The following is an 18,138-nucleotide window of genomic DNA, read 5'->3' on the forward strand; positions in this document are numbered from 1 at the left end:
TGGCAACATCTGAAGTACCTTATTTTGTTGTGGATGTCCCAATATGGATACTAAATTTGCACTTATTAGAGAGCTCAATAAAATATTCAAATTATATTCTGGTTGCATTTGAGGGCAAAAATTGTTTAATTGATTGGGTAAAATAGGCAAATAATATCCGAATATCGATCGCAGGGCCCTGAATCGAATTGTATCGCGGCAGACTTTGAAGTATCGGCAAATATCGGATCGCAGGCCAAGAAAATCGATATAAGATTGTATCGTGATTAAACGTCTGATTTACACCCCTAGTAAACCGTAATTTAATGCCAGTGAATGTAAAATGTTTTACGGTTTAGGTCACATTAAGGAAGTTAAATGGTTGTTGTGAATGCTGTTTCATGTTGACTTTAAAAGCGGTCATCTGTGAGAATGTTTTAAAATGTGTGATAATTTAAATAACTTTGTGTATGTCTAATTTGCATTCATTTTCTCATCTGCATTATACCGGCCACCCTCCTCTCAAGATATCGTATCGGCTATTAAAATCCCATATCTGAATCCTACTGCATACAATATGGGCCGTTCACACAACATATTTTTTAACTTGTTTTTCTATGTAAACAAGAGCTAAATGGACGTCTCTGACCCTTGTGTTGCATCACGTCTCGCTGTGTTTTAGTGTCTTGCACATGAGCATGGCACGACATGAGATGCTATGTCAATTTAAAAGAACTACAACCTGTATTCTGTTCATTTTGTTGCGCTGTGTCTAGCTTTTTTCAATGCATGAGCAGTTCTTTACAGACATACTAGCTGTGAAGTGGGTTTCTCTTTATGGATTATAAATTTCAAAATAAAGCCACTGTGAATTTTTGCTGTGAATGAGCAGAAATATGTGGAATTAAATGTACTAAGCCTTTCTCTACAGAGAGAAGCACATTGTTCAGTGTATTACTGCATGATATGAACCCTTTAAGCTCTGAGGGTGTTTTTTTTTTTTTAATCCCTTGAGATGTTACCCCCTTTTTCTCCCAATTTGGAATGCCCAATTCCCACTACTTAGTAGGTCCTCGTGGCGGTGCGTTTACTCATCTCAATCTGGGTGGCGGAGGACAAGTCTCAGTTGCCTCCGCTTCTGAGACCGTCAATCCGTGCATCTTATCACGTGACTCGTTGTGCATGACACCGCGGAGACTCGCAGCATGTGGAGACTCATGCTACTCTCCGCGATCCACACACAACTTACCACACGCCCCATTGAGAGCGAGAACCACTAATCACAACCACAAGGAGGTTACCCCATGTGACTCTACCCTCCCTAGCAACCGGGCCAATTTGGTTGCTTAGGAGACCTGGCTGGAGTCACTCAGCACGTCCTGGATTTGAACTCATGACTCCAGGTGTGATAGTCAGCGTCAATACTCGCTGAGATACCCAGGCCCCCTTCTGAGGATGTTTTTATAGATTTCCTGTTTCAGTGGCATACCCAAAATTAAAGGAGGGTCAGGTGTTTGGTATCATTGTAAAGGAACTGCTGAAAAATCACAATGAAAATTGAGTCAAAAATCTACTTTATATGTCTCTGGGTTTAAATAAGGTGGCTCCGAAAAACTGCTTTTGTTTTGTTCCCAATCATGTCACCTGTATCTGATAAAAATTTTTGTTGATATGACAAAGCAATCAAAAGTTATAGCATTACAAAAAGTATTTATCCAAAAGCCTCTCCAAACAAAAAAACAATTTCCATAACAAAACAAATTATAATTGTACATAAGAACTAATTACACATGTAAACACAACAATGACTAAAGGTTTGCATAGCATGCAGACATGATTTTAGTCATGAGATTTCACAGAATGAGTTTCATTCTGTGTCATTTGAGTCATCATTGAGTCTGTGTCTCATGTATTTGGCGCCATCTCCTGGTGGTCATATGTAACATTGTGCTTCATGTGGATTATCTAATGATCTATACATCTGATTATCTTGTGTGTGGACTCGTTTGAAAGATAATCACCTCCTCTAAGTAATAGTATGTGATGTTTTATGTTCCGTTTATTTTTCGTGAAGTTATAAGTGAAAACGCGGCAAATAAGCAACACCAACATAACTGTCAAAGACATATACTAAGCTATTACTTACTATATATTTTAGTTTGTGAGTAAAACAAATAGGCTGGTTGTATTTTACTCTTTGAGAGCTTTCCAACAACATATGACACATGACTATTTGATGAGTTTGATGTTTTTACTGATAGCAATAATATGTGCAGTGCAATATTTATTTTATTTTTGTAAATTATAGAAACGAAACACTTCTGATTTGTCTTCAAATTTTAAAGCACTTGTTCAGTTTTGGTCATAATGTCTACATGCATTGGAAAGTAGAGACTCTAAACTTTCAAACGATACCTATTTTGTGTTGGTCAAGACCGTAGTTGTTAATATTTTGACAATGTTTTTTTCTTGCGGGCCTATCCGAGCTTAAAGGGTTAAAGCGCAAAAAAAGGAAAAGAAAGCACAGAAAACTGTGCACGGTTTCTCTTAAATAGAGGTGCATTTAATTTAAGCACAAATGTGACACTTGTATTACCTGTATTAACTGAGATGTGATGTGCTTTTCATCAAGTCTTGTGCATGTGTATATATATGCACTTTTAAAGCATTTTTAAATGGATGATTCTTTTCCTATTTAAGTCGCACGTAACCGGCAAAGTTTGTTTTACGCTTGTTTTAGCACATCAGTCAACCACCTCTGTATGTGGTAAAAGTGGACAAATCTCAAAACGTTTCAGACCCCTCACTTTAGCATTGTCCCATTTCAAACGGATGGCCCAAATTGCATCTTAATATTTGGTGTAAAGGGGCATATGATATTCTGCTCTCTAGATATGACTCGATTCCCTCCTTCAGTGTAAGTCTATGGGGTTTTTTGCACAAATGCTGCAGGATGACTGCTTACCTTAGCAAAACCTGCTAAGAATAGTAGGCAGAATACAGTATATACTGCAGTAAGTAGTGCACTAGTATTCCTATAGCCTAAGTCTTTACTGGCCCTAAACACTTCAGTTTATGAGTCTCACGTTTGAGTCAGTGGTTTGACTGTGAGACACTATAAAAATCAAGGGTGAGTTTCTCCAAAAAAAGAGCAAATCTGAACACGAAATTACAGCCACTCCTTTGTGACCGCAGCAGAGGATATGTTAAATTAAGCTGCTAAGCTCTGATTCATGTTTAAATCTGGAACTCAGCATCACTTTAATAGCACTGTTTCCTTTGTGTTGCTCATGCAACGAGTCAGTATTTTGCAAGTTTTTCTTGCATGTCTTATATTTGTGCACTTTACTCACACCTAAAAATGACTGAATGTTTTTGCATTAGAATATCATAGCAAATGTCATGTATTTGAAAGAAAGATAGCACTAGCACACTTTTAAAGGCTAAAACATTTGATTTGATAGGTTTGAGATGAAAAGAATATATGGGTGTTTCTTCAACTTTAGAAGATCATAGTGCTAAAAGTGCCTAGAGAAAGTAAAGTCTGTTTAAAACATTTTTCACACTTTAACTGAGGGATGCACCGACATATTTCAACAGAAACCATTACTTTAAAATCATATTGTGAAGTAAAGTGATCACTTCCGCTCATTAGTCATTTTTAAGTGTCCAGATGTATTCTTTATGTGAGGCGGTTTATTTGAAATCAAATATTGATCTTTGATCAGCATCAAACTGTAAAGAAGTGATGAGATTTTCATTAGTCTTTTCTTAACATCTTAATTTCTCTCTCCTGCTCAGAATGTGCTCATCTCCTGCTGGCCCATAATGCACCAGTGAAGGTGAAGAACGCTCAGGGATGGAGTCCGCTTGCCGAGGCCATCAGTTACGGAGACAGACAGATGAGTGAGTCACATGTGTGTTTGTGTCTACATGGATCTTAAACCGAGTTTATAGGCCTGTAATCGCTGCAATAACACGGTTTAACCTTCACAATTATCTCAGTGTAATAAAGCTAAAATCACAAGCTCCAATCTGATTGGCTGGTTTTACATAATGTCCAGGAGTCTTACTTACTAAGTTAGAGTAAGTACTATAGTAATATAAATGAACAAATATCATAAATAGTGTGAAATAAATCCAGATGATGTTTATGTATCTTTTTGTCATTACCTCTCTTTCAGCATTTCTGTGTCTTAAAGGAACAATTCACCCAAAAACTATAATTCTCTCATCATTTACTCACCTTTATGTCATCTCAAACTTGTATGACTTTCTTTCTTTTGCGGAACACAAATGAAGATATTTTGAATGAGATATGAGGTGAATATATCAATGAGGATCCAAAACGTTCAAGCTCTAAAAAGCACATAAAGGTAATCCATACGACTCCAGGGGTATAATCCATGTCTTCTGAAGTGTGTACAGTGCTCTGCGCATGCATCAGTTGAGCTTTGAGTGTAAAATTGGGGCTGTCACGATTATGGAATTTGGCTGACGATTAATTGTCAAACAAATAATTGCAATTATAATGATTAATTGTCTCTTTTAGGGCTTTCACGAATAACTGTCATGTAAATTGTCATATTTAAGTCTTTTTTACATATTTAACTTCAGATATATAAATCAAATAATAAAATAGGGATATATGATTTCCTTTTAAGGCTTTAAAACTATATGAATTACAGAAAAAAATATGTTTTAAATATCAAAAATATTTCTAAATACTTAAAATATGTCTCTCTTTTTGGTTAACTTTAATTTTGGTCAATTTTACATTTATACTGTCATTTCTGGAACTCATTAAAATATATTTTAATTTTTAAATATATATATTTAAATATATATATATATATATATATATATATAATAAAAAATATATATATATATATATATATATATATATATATATATATATATATATATATATATGTTTTTATTATATTTATATTATCTAATATTATTTTATATTATATTATGCAATAATAATATATTTCTATCCTAAATTCTTCACATTCACATGTTATATTAATGCTTTAATTAAACCCTCAAGCTCTTATTTCTCATGAAGCAAAAGCTTTGAGATTTCATAATTTTATCACTCCACAGAAATAGAGTCAGTGTGCGTCTCCTCCTCTGTGTCATAACACTGCGTATATGAATCCATTATGACCAGGAACATTTGCCATTACACGACGTTTAATGGCAAACGTGAAGTCGGAGCGCTTTGCGTTCACTATCAAATATATTTGTTTGTTTATGTTTTCGCGGGAGTTTGACGCGAGACTCTGCTGACGACCTGCATCAGAGCGCCGTTGATGGCATTTATGTATTTGCTTAAAATTCCCTTATTTGGGCATTAAAATGTGATTGGAATTTGAAGTGCACAATAACCGCGGTTACAACAAATAACTGCAATCAGACGGATATTTAATCATCGCGACAGGCCTAAGTGTAATTGTGCTTCAGTTGTGCCAAGAAGATTCGGAGTGAAAAAGAAGTTACTTTTGTTCTCCCCCAAAACTGATCTTATTACCTTAAAATAATGCATTAACCACTGGAGTCCTTTATGTGCTGTTTTGGACCCCATTGACTTGCATTGTATGGATATATTCACCTCATATCTCCATCAAAAAAATCTTAATTTGTGCTGCTTGTTCAGTTTACTTAATTAAAATGAACTGAAGCAACATCATTCTGGAATATTTTGTCACAACTTGATTTCATTGCGTTCTATCCATTAAAATGTGTAAAATGGAAATGTACTTAATCCATTTGAGTTGGGACTACATGAATACTTTTTGTGGTGTTAATGTAGCTTTGATGAAACTGGGCAGGCGATTTGCATTTCCCAGCATGCTTTGCTTGGGTATCGATTATTAAAATGAAGTGTTATGTTTAGTTGTGCAAGATGAATATAAAGGGGGATACTTGTTAGTGTTGTTTGTGTTCTGTTATGTTGGAGTTTTTGGGGGTTATCGTTATGGTGAAGAGTGGAGTTTGAGCGAACGATGAGGACGGGTAGATGTCGGACATAAAATTGATTATTCACTTCATTGAGCAAATGCTGTGCTAACCATAACATAGTTACTAAACTACACTGGCTGCGTCCGAAACCAAAGGTAGCTATCTTGTTGCCTCGCAGACCTATCAGTCAATAACTTATCAGACAGCGTTTGCATACGAAGGTACTAGAGGTCGACCGATATATCGGATTTTACCGATTAATCGGGGTCGATAGTTGTGTTTTTTAACTATTGGTTATCGAAAAAAAAACTTTGATAGTTTCCGATAGTTATTTTTGGTTTCTTTTCTCCGTGGCCGGCGTTGGAGAGTTCTACAATATAACGATGCCCTATAGAGGTTAAATATAAAACAATCACTGAGTCTTCGTGGGGTTTGTTGTGCAGTGTGACTAGGCTATTAGTAGAGATGGACGCTTCAGAAGCGGGTTTAAAACATCGACAGAGAAAAGCCAAGGTATGTTTACAATACACGTTATTATTATCATGGTGCAATATATCAGTTATTTAAGACAGCCAAAGGTGGTTTGATCATTAATTTGTTTAATACTAATCGCTGCACTGGAGATCTGCATTGCCGACTAGGTGGAGAGGACGCTGTTCAAAGTGTTAAAAAATGGGAGATCGGTATCGGCCTCAAATTTCCTGATCAGTGCACCACTATTAATAGCGGTTACTAATGTTTGGAGTTGCGCGAATGCTTGAACCAGCAGTACAATGCAGTCGAACTGCGCTAAAAACACGAGCCCCCGCCTCCCCCGCACATGCACACAGATCAGCACGTCACCGGTTCATTCTGAAGCGCACACAGACCATGTTTATCTGTCTTTAATCGCAGCCTTTGGCAGTTAAATAATCACATATGATGGTATTTCCACTTTGATGTTATTTTGATTATTATACAGCTCTGAAGGATCGTGAAATTACTCTACTGATGCACTCTGTGAAACTTAATGGCCAAATAAAAGGCTCATTAAAATCATTGCAATATTGTTACATTTTACATTGTCAGCAAAATCATTGCGATTATATCGTGGGTATTCAGTGTATCGCCCAGCCCTATTTTGGATCAATCTGGCCATCCCTACACATATCTGATCTCAGATCAGATGATGTACTTGACTGTTTCTCTGTTCTAATGAACTTTTAACAACTGGAGGAGCGAAATTCCTTATGGACCGCCTCAGCTTTGTGTGCGGATGAAAAGGGCTTTATTAGGAACACTTCCTGTGTTGTATGTGTGTAATCAGGCCATGAGTCGTCCTCTCTCAGCTCATCTATTAAAGACAGTAACAGCTCTCTTTTGTTGTTGGTTTATAATCACTCTGTGACGTAGTGAAATTAAAGAGGGTCAGTGTCTGTGTTCAGATTAAACATCACTCTGGATTACACCGCAGTCAGCCCGGAGGAATTATTAATCTGTGTTAAACAGCTAATTGATGGTGTTGTGCTGTAATGTGACTGAGAACTGACTGCGGTCTTTCAGGAATTAACATTAACAAAAAGATTCATATGTGCTGTAAAAGTATGTTCATGGATACAACCTTATTGTAAATTGTTAGCGAGTTCTCTACCAATTAACCCTTATGTTGTGTTCCGGTCACTTTGACACGGACAACCTTTTTTTTTCTTAATCCAATTGGAATAAAATTCCTGGACTTTGTTCACATATAGTATCTGAAAACGAAAAAGAAAAAAAACAAACAAAAAAAAACAGTTTTCGTTACATTTTATTGGTTTTATTTCACTTTGTTACATTTGTTGTGTTCCCGGTCGAAAATGACCGGCCATTGGAAATGAGTGGATTAGACTACAACATACAGAAATATGAAGTGTTCAGTAGCATCACAATCCTTTAGATGAACACATATGTGGGTGTGTGTTTGCACACACAAAGTCCTTAGACATGTGCACACACACACACAACATACAACACATACACAACACACGCATATGCACCCACAGCACACACACACACAACACACACATAACACACACAACACATATGCACACATACACACATAACACACATGCACACATAACACACACAACACATACACATACACACATATCACGCACACACACAACACATACACACAACACACACACATAATACACACACAACACACACACACACACAACACATAAACACAACACACACATCTATTATGTTCGGAACAAGCAAGTAGTTTATTACATAATTATTATTATTTATACAAAATTCTGCAGGGAGTGCCCCCCAGTAGCCTATTATGAGCTCAGTTCAATTAATCCTTCTATCAATAAAAATATATATATTTTTAAATATGTTCAAAAAAGGAGTCATAATTACTAAAAAAGAAGTTGATAAAAAGATGTAATGCAATATTGTGTGATAATATATGCAATACGAAAGATTTATAAACAATCTTAGTGGGCCGGTCGTTTTTGACCGGAAACATAACAGGTGTTAGCACTGAATGAACACAGCACAACTCTCTCAAAGTTTAGAGTTCACATGACTAGTTATTTGTGCTGCTTGTGTTCAGTTCCCGGTGCACAGAGATCCGTGTACATTTACGTACATGTTACAGATTGGCATGTGAACGTGGTGCCATCCAGCAGCACAGATACGACATGCTGCATGTGAGCATCAAAAACTGACGTTCAATTACTGTTTTATTGTGCAATGCAGGAATCTAGATAAACGTCTGATGGTAAATGTAAGATGCAGATAAAATGCACAAGCTTTTACAGATGTTTTCTTTGAATCACACCCATCACTGACATCAGTGAGTGTCCGACTATAATTCTTAAAATTTGATGTAAGCCTGGCATCTGTTTTATTTACTCGCCAAAGCCAGTATTTAATCTCATTTGGCACTTGGCGAGTGTTCATTTTGGACAAATGTGTGCAGTGCTGCTGTAGATCTGGGCCAAAACAAGGTATCCTAGAAGGCAACATCATTTCTCAAAATTCAGACAGCTCGCTGTGTTTTGGACAGAGTTAATCTTTTTCTATGAAGATGATTATGAATCAGTGTTGGTGGGTGTGCAGATATTTCTGAGACGACACCTACAGAAAATATTGCACATCAAATGATTTGATGGACTTTGATGTCTTATGTTTGATTTGAAACATTCATGTGTCATTTTCAGAGATGTTATTCAACTAGCAAATATAATTCATGTGTTTATTAATATATACAATTTGCCTCTTACCACACATGTTCAAGTGGGTCCCTACATAGTGTGCACTGCTCCCTACATACTAAGCAGGGGATATTTGTAACCTTATCAAACACACACAGAAGTTCATAGATTTGGAGGTTCCACTATGATGACATCATATAGTCATGTATATAAATAAAACTGCACTTTTATCACTGTTGATGTCTATACTAAATACACACAATGTAATCATATTTTCACACTTTTTGCATAATTTGGCAAATTTACAGCTTGATCGGAAATGATGGGCAATAAAAAGTGATATTTCCCATGGTTTGTCTTTGTTTTGTCTTATATTTCATCTCAAGCGTGCTGTTCACTGACACATTTGTCCACTTGGTTAAAAGTACACTAACTTATGAACAAAACAAAAAAACTTTATCAGGGGTAAAATTGTTTGGTGTGCTGGAAATGAAGTCACAACTGTGAGACAGTCGTAATTATTATAATTTTTTTTTTATGTAGAAATCATTTTTAAACGATATATATTGAAATGGTTTGTTTAACATTGACATGTCGTATTAACATTGCAACGGTAATAATAATACTGTCTAGTATGCACTACTGAGGTGAACTGAGCTGAATAAAATGTCAGACTTTCACCTCATTTTCATTTAGTTTATTTTAGCCAAACTTTAAGTTTCTGAGGTGAGCGCAAGAGTCTAGTTGTGTGTCAATATTAGCTTTTTGTGTTGCGCTGTACCGTTTTGAATCAGTATCAGTCAGTTTCTTGCGTCAGTTCTCAAGAGCTCGCAGGGCAAGTCAAGAGGCGATGGCACTGTTAGCGTGTGCGTTCACGAGAACCACGTGATCGTCTGTGATAATATCACCATTACTGCAGTAAAACACAAAAACAGGGTAAGAAATGAGGTCTGGTGTTTAGTGTATTGGTAGGTAGCAGTGCTGGTGAAGCTACAAGTAGTTAAACTACAGTTAAGTTACTCTTATAAAAGTAGTTACCTCCACTACAAGCTACTAACACAATGTAGCTAATAGGGGTGTAAATCGGATGTTTCATCACGATATGATCTCATATCAATTCTCTTGGCCTACGATCCGATATTTGTCGATACTTCAAAGTCTGCCGCGATACGATACGGGCCCTGCGATTGATATTCCGATATTATTTGCCTATTTTACACAATCAGTTACATTTGTTTTGCCCTCAAATGCAACCAAAATATAGGGGCCGTTTACACGACAACGTTTTCAACTGAAAACAGAAAACTTTTTATGCATTTTGGCTGTTCGTTTACACGACAATGGCGTTTTGGGGCCTGAAAACGCAAACTTTTGAAAACGGGTTTCAAAGTGCAAGTTTTTGAAAACGATGCCGTTATCATCTCTGTGTAAACATACAAAAATGCGAATTTGTGAAAACGATGATGTCATGCGCACGCGTATTACGTGTTCAGTCTATAGGCATGCATGCGAGTACTTCAAAACAACGCGCGAGACATTCAATACTACAATGCCGGACTACAGGACTGTGTTTGTGCTGCTCAAGATTTTGTTCAGACAAAATTGCTCGATGATTTCACCATTTTCACTGTTTGTATTCACCGCTCTGTGGAAGAATGTTTGTTTATCGCCAACTACTGGCCTGACATGCATAATACAGCGCTTTTAGTCGTTTTCGCTGATCCGTGTCAACGGAGATCGTTCTGACAACATTGTCGTCCATACGCAAAACTTTTCAAAAACGCGAAGGAAAACTTTTCCATTTTTAGTACATCGTTGTCGTGTAAACGTACCCATAATTTGAATATTTTATTGAGCTCTCTAATAAGTGCAAATTTAGTATCCACATTGGGACATCCACAACAAAATAAGGTACTTCAGATGTTGAAAAAAATATACAGATAATAATATAAAAAAATAACGTCACACACAAGTGATCATCAATCGTTTGATTACAGCTTATTTTTCAGTTTAATCCAATTCAAAGTACTTACATACCCATGACTTGTTTCCAACTATCCGTGCTATCCACGGTTTTCTTGGCCAAAACTTCCACAGTTGTAATGAGAAATGCTGTTACAGTTAACTGGGATAAATGTTAGTACGGGTGTTGATGTGTTAATGTTTAAAGTCTTATAACTGATGCTAGTGCTGAGCAGGTGCTTCTCTTTCCCTCATTAGTGCTGTTCAGAATGTCGCCGTTGTCAAATGGGTTGCATTCGCAACGATATCGATGGAAGCCTGAATTAATCGTGCATGTGAGCCGCTCTGCGTTTGTCACGAGAGCTCACATTTTAAGGAGTGCCCGGTTGACGTGCTCGCACTGGTCCTATCAATGGTCTGGAGCTCGCATTTTGCGGGAAGCCCGGTTGACACGCACGGATAGCAGAGCACAATTTGGCTTCAAAGACCCCACGCACATCCGTGTCCCACATGTAAAGCGTATTTAGTGCTCATAAAATGAAATGAATGTAATAAGTTTGCTTCATCGCCTGACGGAAATACGTACGGATGTCCCTGACATGAGAGCATTTTTTTTATTTTTTATCCCCTTTTCTCCCAATTTAGAATGCCCAAATTCCCACTACTTAGTAGGTCCTCGTGGTGGCGCGGTTACTCGCCTCAATCCGGGTGGCGGAGGACAAGTCTTAGTTGTCTCCGCTTCTGAGACCGTCAATCTGCGCATCTTATCACGTGACTCGTTGTGCATGACACCGCGGAGACTCACAGCATGTGGAGTCTCATGCTACTCTCCGCGATCCACACACAACTTACCACACGCCCCACTGAGAGCGAGAACCACTTATCGCGACCACGAGGAGGTTACCCCATGTGACTCTACCCTCCCTAGCAACCGGGCCAATTTAGTTGCTTAGGAGACCTGGCTGGAGTCACTCAGCACACCCTGGGTTCGAACTCACGACTCCAGGGGTGTTAGTCAGCGTCAATACTCACTGAACTACTCAGGCCCCCTTATTAAAGTCTTTTTGATTGCTAATCCAGTTCCTGCTTCCTCCTTTCCCGATCCCCTTTACACTGGTGCTGAAACCCAGGACTGGAGGAGGACGTGCCGTCGGAGAGCCTAAAATTTGTTAAGTGCCATCGTGTAACCACAATAATAGACCAATGTGCAACACATTCTCATTTAAACGGTCCTGCATATCCCGAAATTGTTTTTTCTTTGCGCGATTGGCTGCTGTAGGCAACTCTGAATTTTACTGTATTTTCCCTCTGAATCTCATACCAAGTCTTGCAGTTTCAATTGAGTCCACTGGGGGGCACCGTGGATGTGTGAAGTCGAGTTGTTGGTTGCTAGATGATGGTGTGTGCTTTCAAGCCAATGGCATTTATAGTGGAAAGAAAATGCGAAGCGGTACAAGAAACTCAGAAGCTTATCAGACCAGTATGTGTGTTTGTACATGAAATAACACACAAAAACAAAATCTTTCACCACTTGTTTTTCTGAATAAAAACATGTGAAAAAAGAAAAATATGATAGCCTTTATGTGGACTATGTGGTCAGTATTGGTTTCTATCTAAGCTCCGGGTGTGAGCAAATGCTTTTTATTGTTATTTATTTATTTAATTTTTATTAATGCATATTGTTCATAAAAAAATATATATATATATATATCTTATCTTATTATAAGATTGAAACTGTTCTTGGGAATGTTTGTGAATAAAACTAAATATAAATTTCACGCAAGTGTCATACATGTTATTTTTAACTTGCATTTTAATTTACGAGTAATCGATTGCTCATTTTTTACTGGATTAGAGTACTTGACTAAAAATACAACAACAGAATAGCTACATCATTCAGCATGAGTGGTATTGTGATAATACTTGGTATGGTGGTAATTCAGCTGGTATCGTGACAAGTTTGTGTTTATTGTGTTGCAGTCACAGCTCTTCTACGGAAGCTGAAACAGCAGTCGCGAGAAAGCGTGGAGGACAAAAGACCACGTCTGCTTAAAGCACTGAAAGAGGTACAGAACTACATATGAAAGAGCCGCTGCACATTTCACTGCAGGACTCATGCTGCGGTGTTACATACACCTCTCAGCACTTTGAAATGTCACACACACACAATTTAATCCCTGCCTGCTAATTACCATCAGCGCTGGCACTCTTGTTGGGTCAGCGAGAGGAACCCGTTGGGAGTGTTCTGCGGTCATTGCGTTTCAGACAGGAAGTGACCTGCAAGGACACAGACACTTAATGTCACACACTGCACTTCTGCCAAATGATTCACAGTGGTGTCCTTCAGCACACACGGCCGCTCTTTACCGTCCAGAGATCATGAGTTCATTTCTGTGGTGTAGTTTGTTCGTTTTGTGTATGTAGTTATTACCTGAAGCAGGTGGAAGAGTTACAGAAATAGACAAATAAGAGTACTTTCACACATGGTTCGATTGTTCGGTCCGAACTGCGGTCTGATTGCATCATCAAAAACATGAGCACAAAATCACAGTGTTTCTTCATGTTTTTGTGACTAGTGCAGGTTTACTGAGAGACGGATCACTGTTAAGACCATAGTATACTTCAGTCAGATGCAAATGCTAGTCGTCTGCATACAGGACGCACAACGCAAATTTTGTCATCAGCAGAGAGCTCAAGCACTGAACGATTTTTCTAACCACACATACTCTGAACGTGCAGTATGCGTCTGGAATTATTTGCCCTAATTAGTGGGTCCACAAGGTTGACAGCACTCACAGTTCAAGAAGAACGACTAGAAGATGTAATCGCCGCTAAACATCAGGAGATGAATGTGAAAATAACAACTGTGGATGTGCACGTCAAGATCGCATGTGTGAGGAGATCAGGAGATACATGCAGTCTGAAGGAATATAAAGATAAATATAAATCTTTATGGGTCTATACTCTTGAAGAGAAATAGTCCAGTCTCTCATGGCAGTTGTAGCATGCATTAGCTCCGCCTAATGCTTCCGTGTAGTAAAAAATCGTTAAGTGTTCCATTTAGGACCATACTACACTTTGAAAATGTTACACACTACATGGCTGAGTGCATAATATATAGTGCGTCATTTGGGACACAGCTAGGTTCTTGCATTCAAAAACAGATCACGAGACGTGTTTTTAAAAGTTCAATTATTTTTGACACGGTGTCGTAAAAATGCAACAAAAAAAAAAAAGTAGCACAATGGCCAAACATCTGTCTGCATGCATATGGCTGTAGCCGTGGTGCTTTAAAGAAGTTGAATTTAAAGACGCAACTTCTCCCAAGACGTTTTTAGCAGTGTTTCTCAACCTTTTGCCCACTGCAACCCACTTTTTTGAATGCCAGTCATCCATGACCCACCAGGGCGGGGGGTTGGCGGAATAAATTAATAGGTACTTAATTAATCTAGTTATGTTTATATGCATTTAATATAGCGGCCTAATATATATAGCCCAATATTTATAGCTTTGGTGCTGCTGGCTGAAGTTTTCAGATGGTCCCTTACCACACCTTCCACAGTTTTAGCATGTTTTAGCACAATGTGAGGACTTTTCAGATGGTCCCTAACCCATCGTAGGCACAATTTCCAATGAATATCAAGGTTAAATTAATGATCTTGAACGATTTCGCAGCAACACCATGTCACCAAATCGCGTCCTGTATTGATTCGATACGGGACGCATCATTTTATCTTTAAATACGGGACGATCCCGTATTTTACGGGACGGGTGGCAACCCTACTTGGGACTGCAGCTCTGAAATGATGATGTCCAGAGATTGGATTGCATTCAGACTAGCACGATAATGCATGGAGCTAGCGCATGCAACACTACGTAAAGAGACCTTGTCCAAAAAGAACAATTCGTAGCATTGAAGGATTATTGTGATTAGACAGCTAATAATTAACATCAGAGAACTGCAGCCTCTTACTTACAGTTATTTACGTAAACCTGGAGATATTAACACGATTCTGTCACTGTTGCCCCAAACGTTGCAAATGTACAGTTCTATCCTTCTAATCGGTCATTTGTACTCATGACAGAAAAGATCTCACAACCCAGCAGACAATGATCAATGACCCACTTTTGGGTCGCGACCCAGTGGTTGAGAAACCCTGGGCTAAAGCACAGCATGGAAATTAAAGTATCACAGCTGAACTAAAAATAGGAAAGAATGAAAAAATAAAATAAAAATCGACCAGTCAGTTGTTGTATGACAAATCTTTATAGTGAATATACAGTTTTCTTGTTACACTAAAAATTGGTCTTGTGTAGAGTAGAACTTGCGTGCAAGCTTTAAGGCGCGGTTACATTTACATTTGCACGACAAAATTCCTTTGAAGGCAGCCTCATTTTAATGCATCACGTTATACTCTGTGAGAGTGAAGTTAAAGTCAAACTTGGCGCTAAAATGATATCCTTGTCCATTGTGAATATTCAGTGGAGCTGTGTACGAAGCACCGCCCACACAGAGTGCACTGCCAAACCAGACAACTTCCTATTGGTCAACGAAGCTCCGCCCCCTTGGTTACCGTTATTCGCTCTGACAAGCTTTCCAGAACTTTCCATAGGAATGAATGGGAGATTGCAGTGAATGGAGCGGTTTTTGGCATAATGTTCTCACAAACTGAATGGGAATTATTCTTACGTGGACTGGAATGAAGAATGACATTGCAAAGCAATTAATTAAATGTGATTTAGAAACTGGAGACTGAATCAGAATTGAGCCAAACGATTATCAGTCACTTAAAAAGAGAATCAATACATAATTGACTTAACATTAAGTTATTAGCTTAATTTACCTTGGACCAAATGTAGCTGTCCTTGCTGATGTTATACATGTTCATTTGGGAATGAGGACTGACACAGTTTAATCCATTTATTTAAAGATGAAAAAAGACTGTCTGGGTACCTCGTGTCTCTATTTTAAGTGACCCAGCAACAATGTTTTTTCCATATTTTTGGATAATTTCTATAAAATTTCACTTGGCATTACTCACTCATGACTCCCGTTGGATAACGGCAAACGCTTGTCAGATACAATGGCGGACGGCAGCAGTTGCTAAGATAGGATTGGCCAGTAACACATTTAAGGCATAGAGAAGAGTCAATTTACTCTTCATTGTCACGAGTGGCAAAAATGAGATTTTGGGCCCTTTTAGAAATATTTTCACTGTTTAGACGTGAAATAAACAAGGGCGACTCATCTAGAATAAAGGTATCACACTGTCATCAACCAATTTATGTAAAAACATTATCTACAAAAAATAAATAAAATAAAAAATACCGAAGGACAAAATCATCTTAATTTAAAAACTCATTTTACTTGAGGGATTATTAAACTGAACACTCATTTGAAAATCCACACAAGTGTTCAATATGATGTTTATCTGACACAATACACAGCTGCTATTTCTGTTGATATATTTATGTATATTTATCCAATTGAATGTGCCATATTTCCACACAGCATTATTTATTAATTATTGTATTTTCATGTTTTTCTATAGCTTGGAGATTTTTATTTGGAGCTTCACTGGGATTTTCAAAGCTGGGGTGAGTTCATTTATATTCATGTGCAGATGAAACATTTTGTGGTGCAAATATAATATCAGATTCTCAGCAGGGTTTGTATTTTCTGCAGAATTACTGGCTAAACAGAGTATCGTTTTAAGGATGTTAGTGAAAATCTGTCCACCGTGTTAGTTGATCATGTCAGGACGGGTCACAGGGCGAATCTCAGCAGGATTGTTTATAGTGCTGAGGTCATCTTTCTGGGCGTGGCCTTTATGAGCGCACACAAACACGCCCCTTGCTGGTCAGACTAATGAAGGAATGTATGAAGTATTAGATCTTCTTGTGATGGTTTATTATTTTCTGCTAAAACCTTAACTTCTATTATAAAGAAAATTACAAAATAATTGAATATTTGTGACTGTGAACTTATGAAAGTCAGTGTTGTGATGGAATAATCTGCAGCTTTCTGTCTATTACTCACATGTTCAGTGTGCTTTTGGCTAAGATTGTCTTGTAAATGTGTGTTGAATTGTTTATTTTAATTCTCTCAGTGCCTTTACTGTCACGGATTTTGCCCTCTGACACCTGCAAGATCTACAAACAGGGTATTAATATCCGGTAAGTTTCACAAACGCATGTTGTTTTGTTCTTTAAAGGTGCCAGATGAGTCAGTTGCTGAGTTTCCATCCAAAATGTTTAGCATTTTTTAAGCACATTTCTAAAAACTCGACTTAAGAAAATACGAATTGTTGTGTGTTTCCATCCACTACGTAATACGCATTATCATGAGGGAGCAGCTGAATGACCTCTCTCTGCTTTGGGGGCCGTTTTATTTGCAAGATTGGAGCAAGTATCTCATTTTATTTAATGCATCCACACACCGCCAGTCTCCACATACCTGGGAGCGCCCGCTCTCAAAACTGTTCTGGTGGATTGTGAAGACCCACTTTATCGACCAGCTGTGGGTTAAACACTTCTGAATGAGAAGCGCAATTGTGTGCAAAGGTCGGACCTTTCAGTGGGCTAGTCACATCAAGCTATCGCTCACTCATAACACATGCACGAATGGTCAAAACACGTCATCATTTTATGAATAAACCTTTTCCATCACTGTGACAAGGAGGAGGGCGGGGCCGGGCTGTGATGTACGGATGCCCGGCACTCAATCGGGCTAATCAGCAGAGGAGAGGGATAGGTGCAACGAGATGCGGCAGTTCGGGAGAGAGAGAGCTACAGGCAGCGGCCCTGTATGCATTTATGTTTGTGTGTTTTTGTGTTTAAGTTTATTAAAAACATTACTTTGATGCTTCGTCCGGTTCCCACCTCCTCCTTTCCATTGAACCCTGTTACATTGGTGCCGAAGCCCGGGAAGGAGGAGGGATGCACCGTCGTAGAGTCCTCGTCACTACCATCCACCCCAAAGGAGCAGCTGCAGCCATCCGCTGGGGGACGGAGGAGTTGCTACCAGCTGCCGAAATGCAGA

At 38.3% G+C, this 18,138-nt stretch overlaps 1 protein-coding gene across 1 annotated transcript in view; it reads left to right on the forward strand.

The window, feature by feature from the left end:
* ankrd13c (ankyrin repeat domain 13C) overlaps positions 1-18,138 on the forward strand; it is a 43,126-nt gene that overhangs the window by 7,404 nt on the left and 17,584 nt on the right. The window contains exons 3-6 of the mRNA XM_051673349.1: positions 3,781-3,885; positions 13,077-13,162; positions 16,649-16,694; positions 17,207-17,273. Coding sequence (XP_051529309.1) covers positions 3,781-3,885; positions 13,077-13,162; positions 16,649-16,694; positions 17,207-17,273 — 304 coding nt within the window. The remainder of the gene's footprint in view (positions 1-3,780; positions 3,886-13,076; positions 13,163-16,648; positions 16,695-17,206; positions 17,274-18,138) is intronic.

This window comes from Myxocyprinus asiaticus, chromosome 35 (assembly GCF_019703515.2).
Source record: "Myxocyprinus asiaticus isolate MX2 ecotype Aquarium Trade chromosome 35, UBuf_Myxa_2, whole genome shotgun sequence".
Lineage (NCBI taxonomy): Eukaryota > Metazoa > Chordata > Actinopteri > Cypriniformes > Catostomidae > Myxocyprinus > Myxocyprinus asiaticus.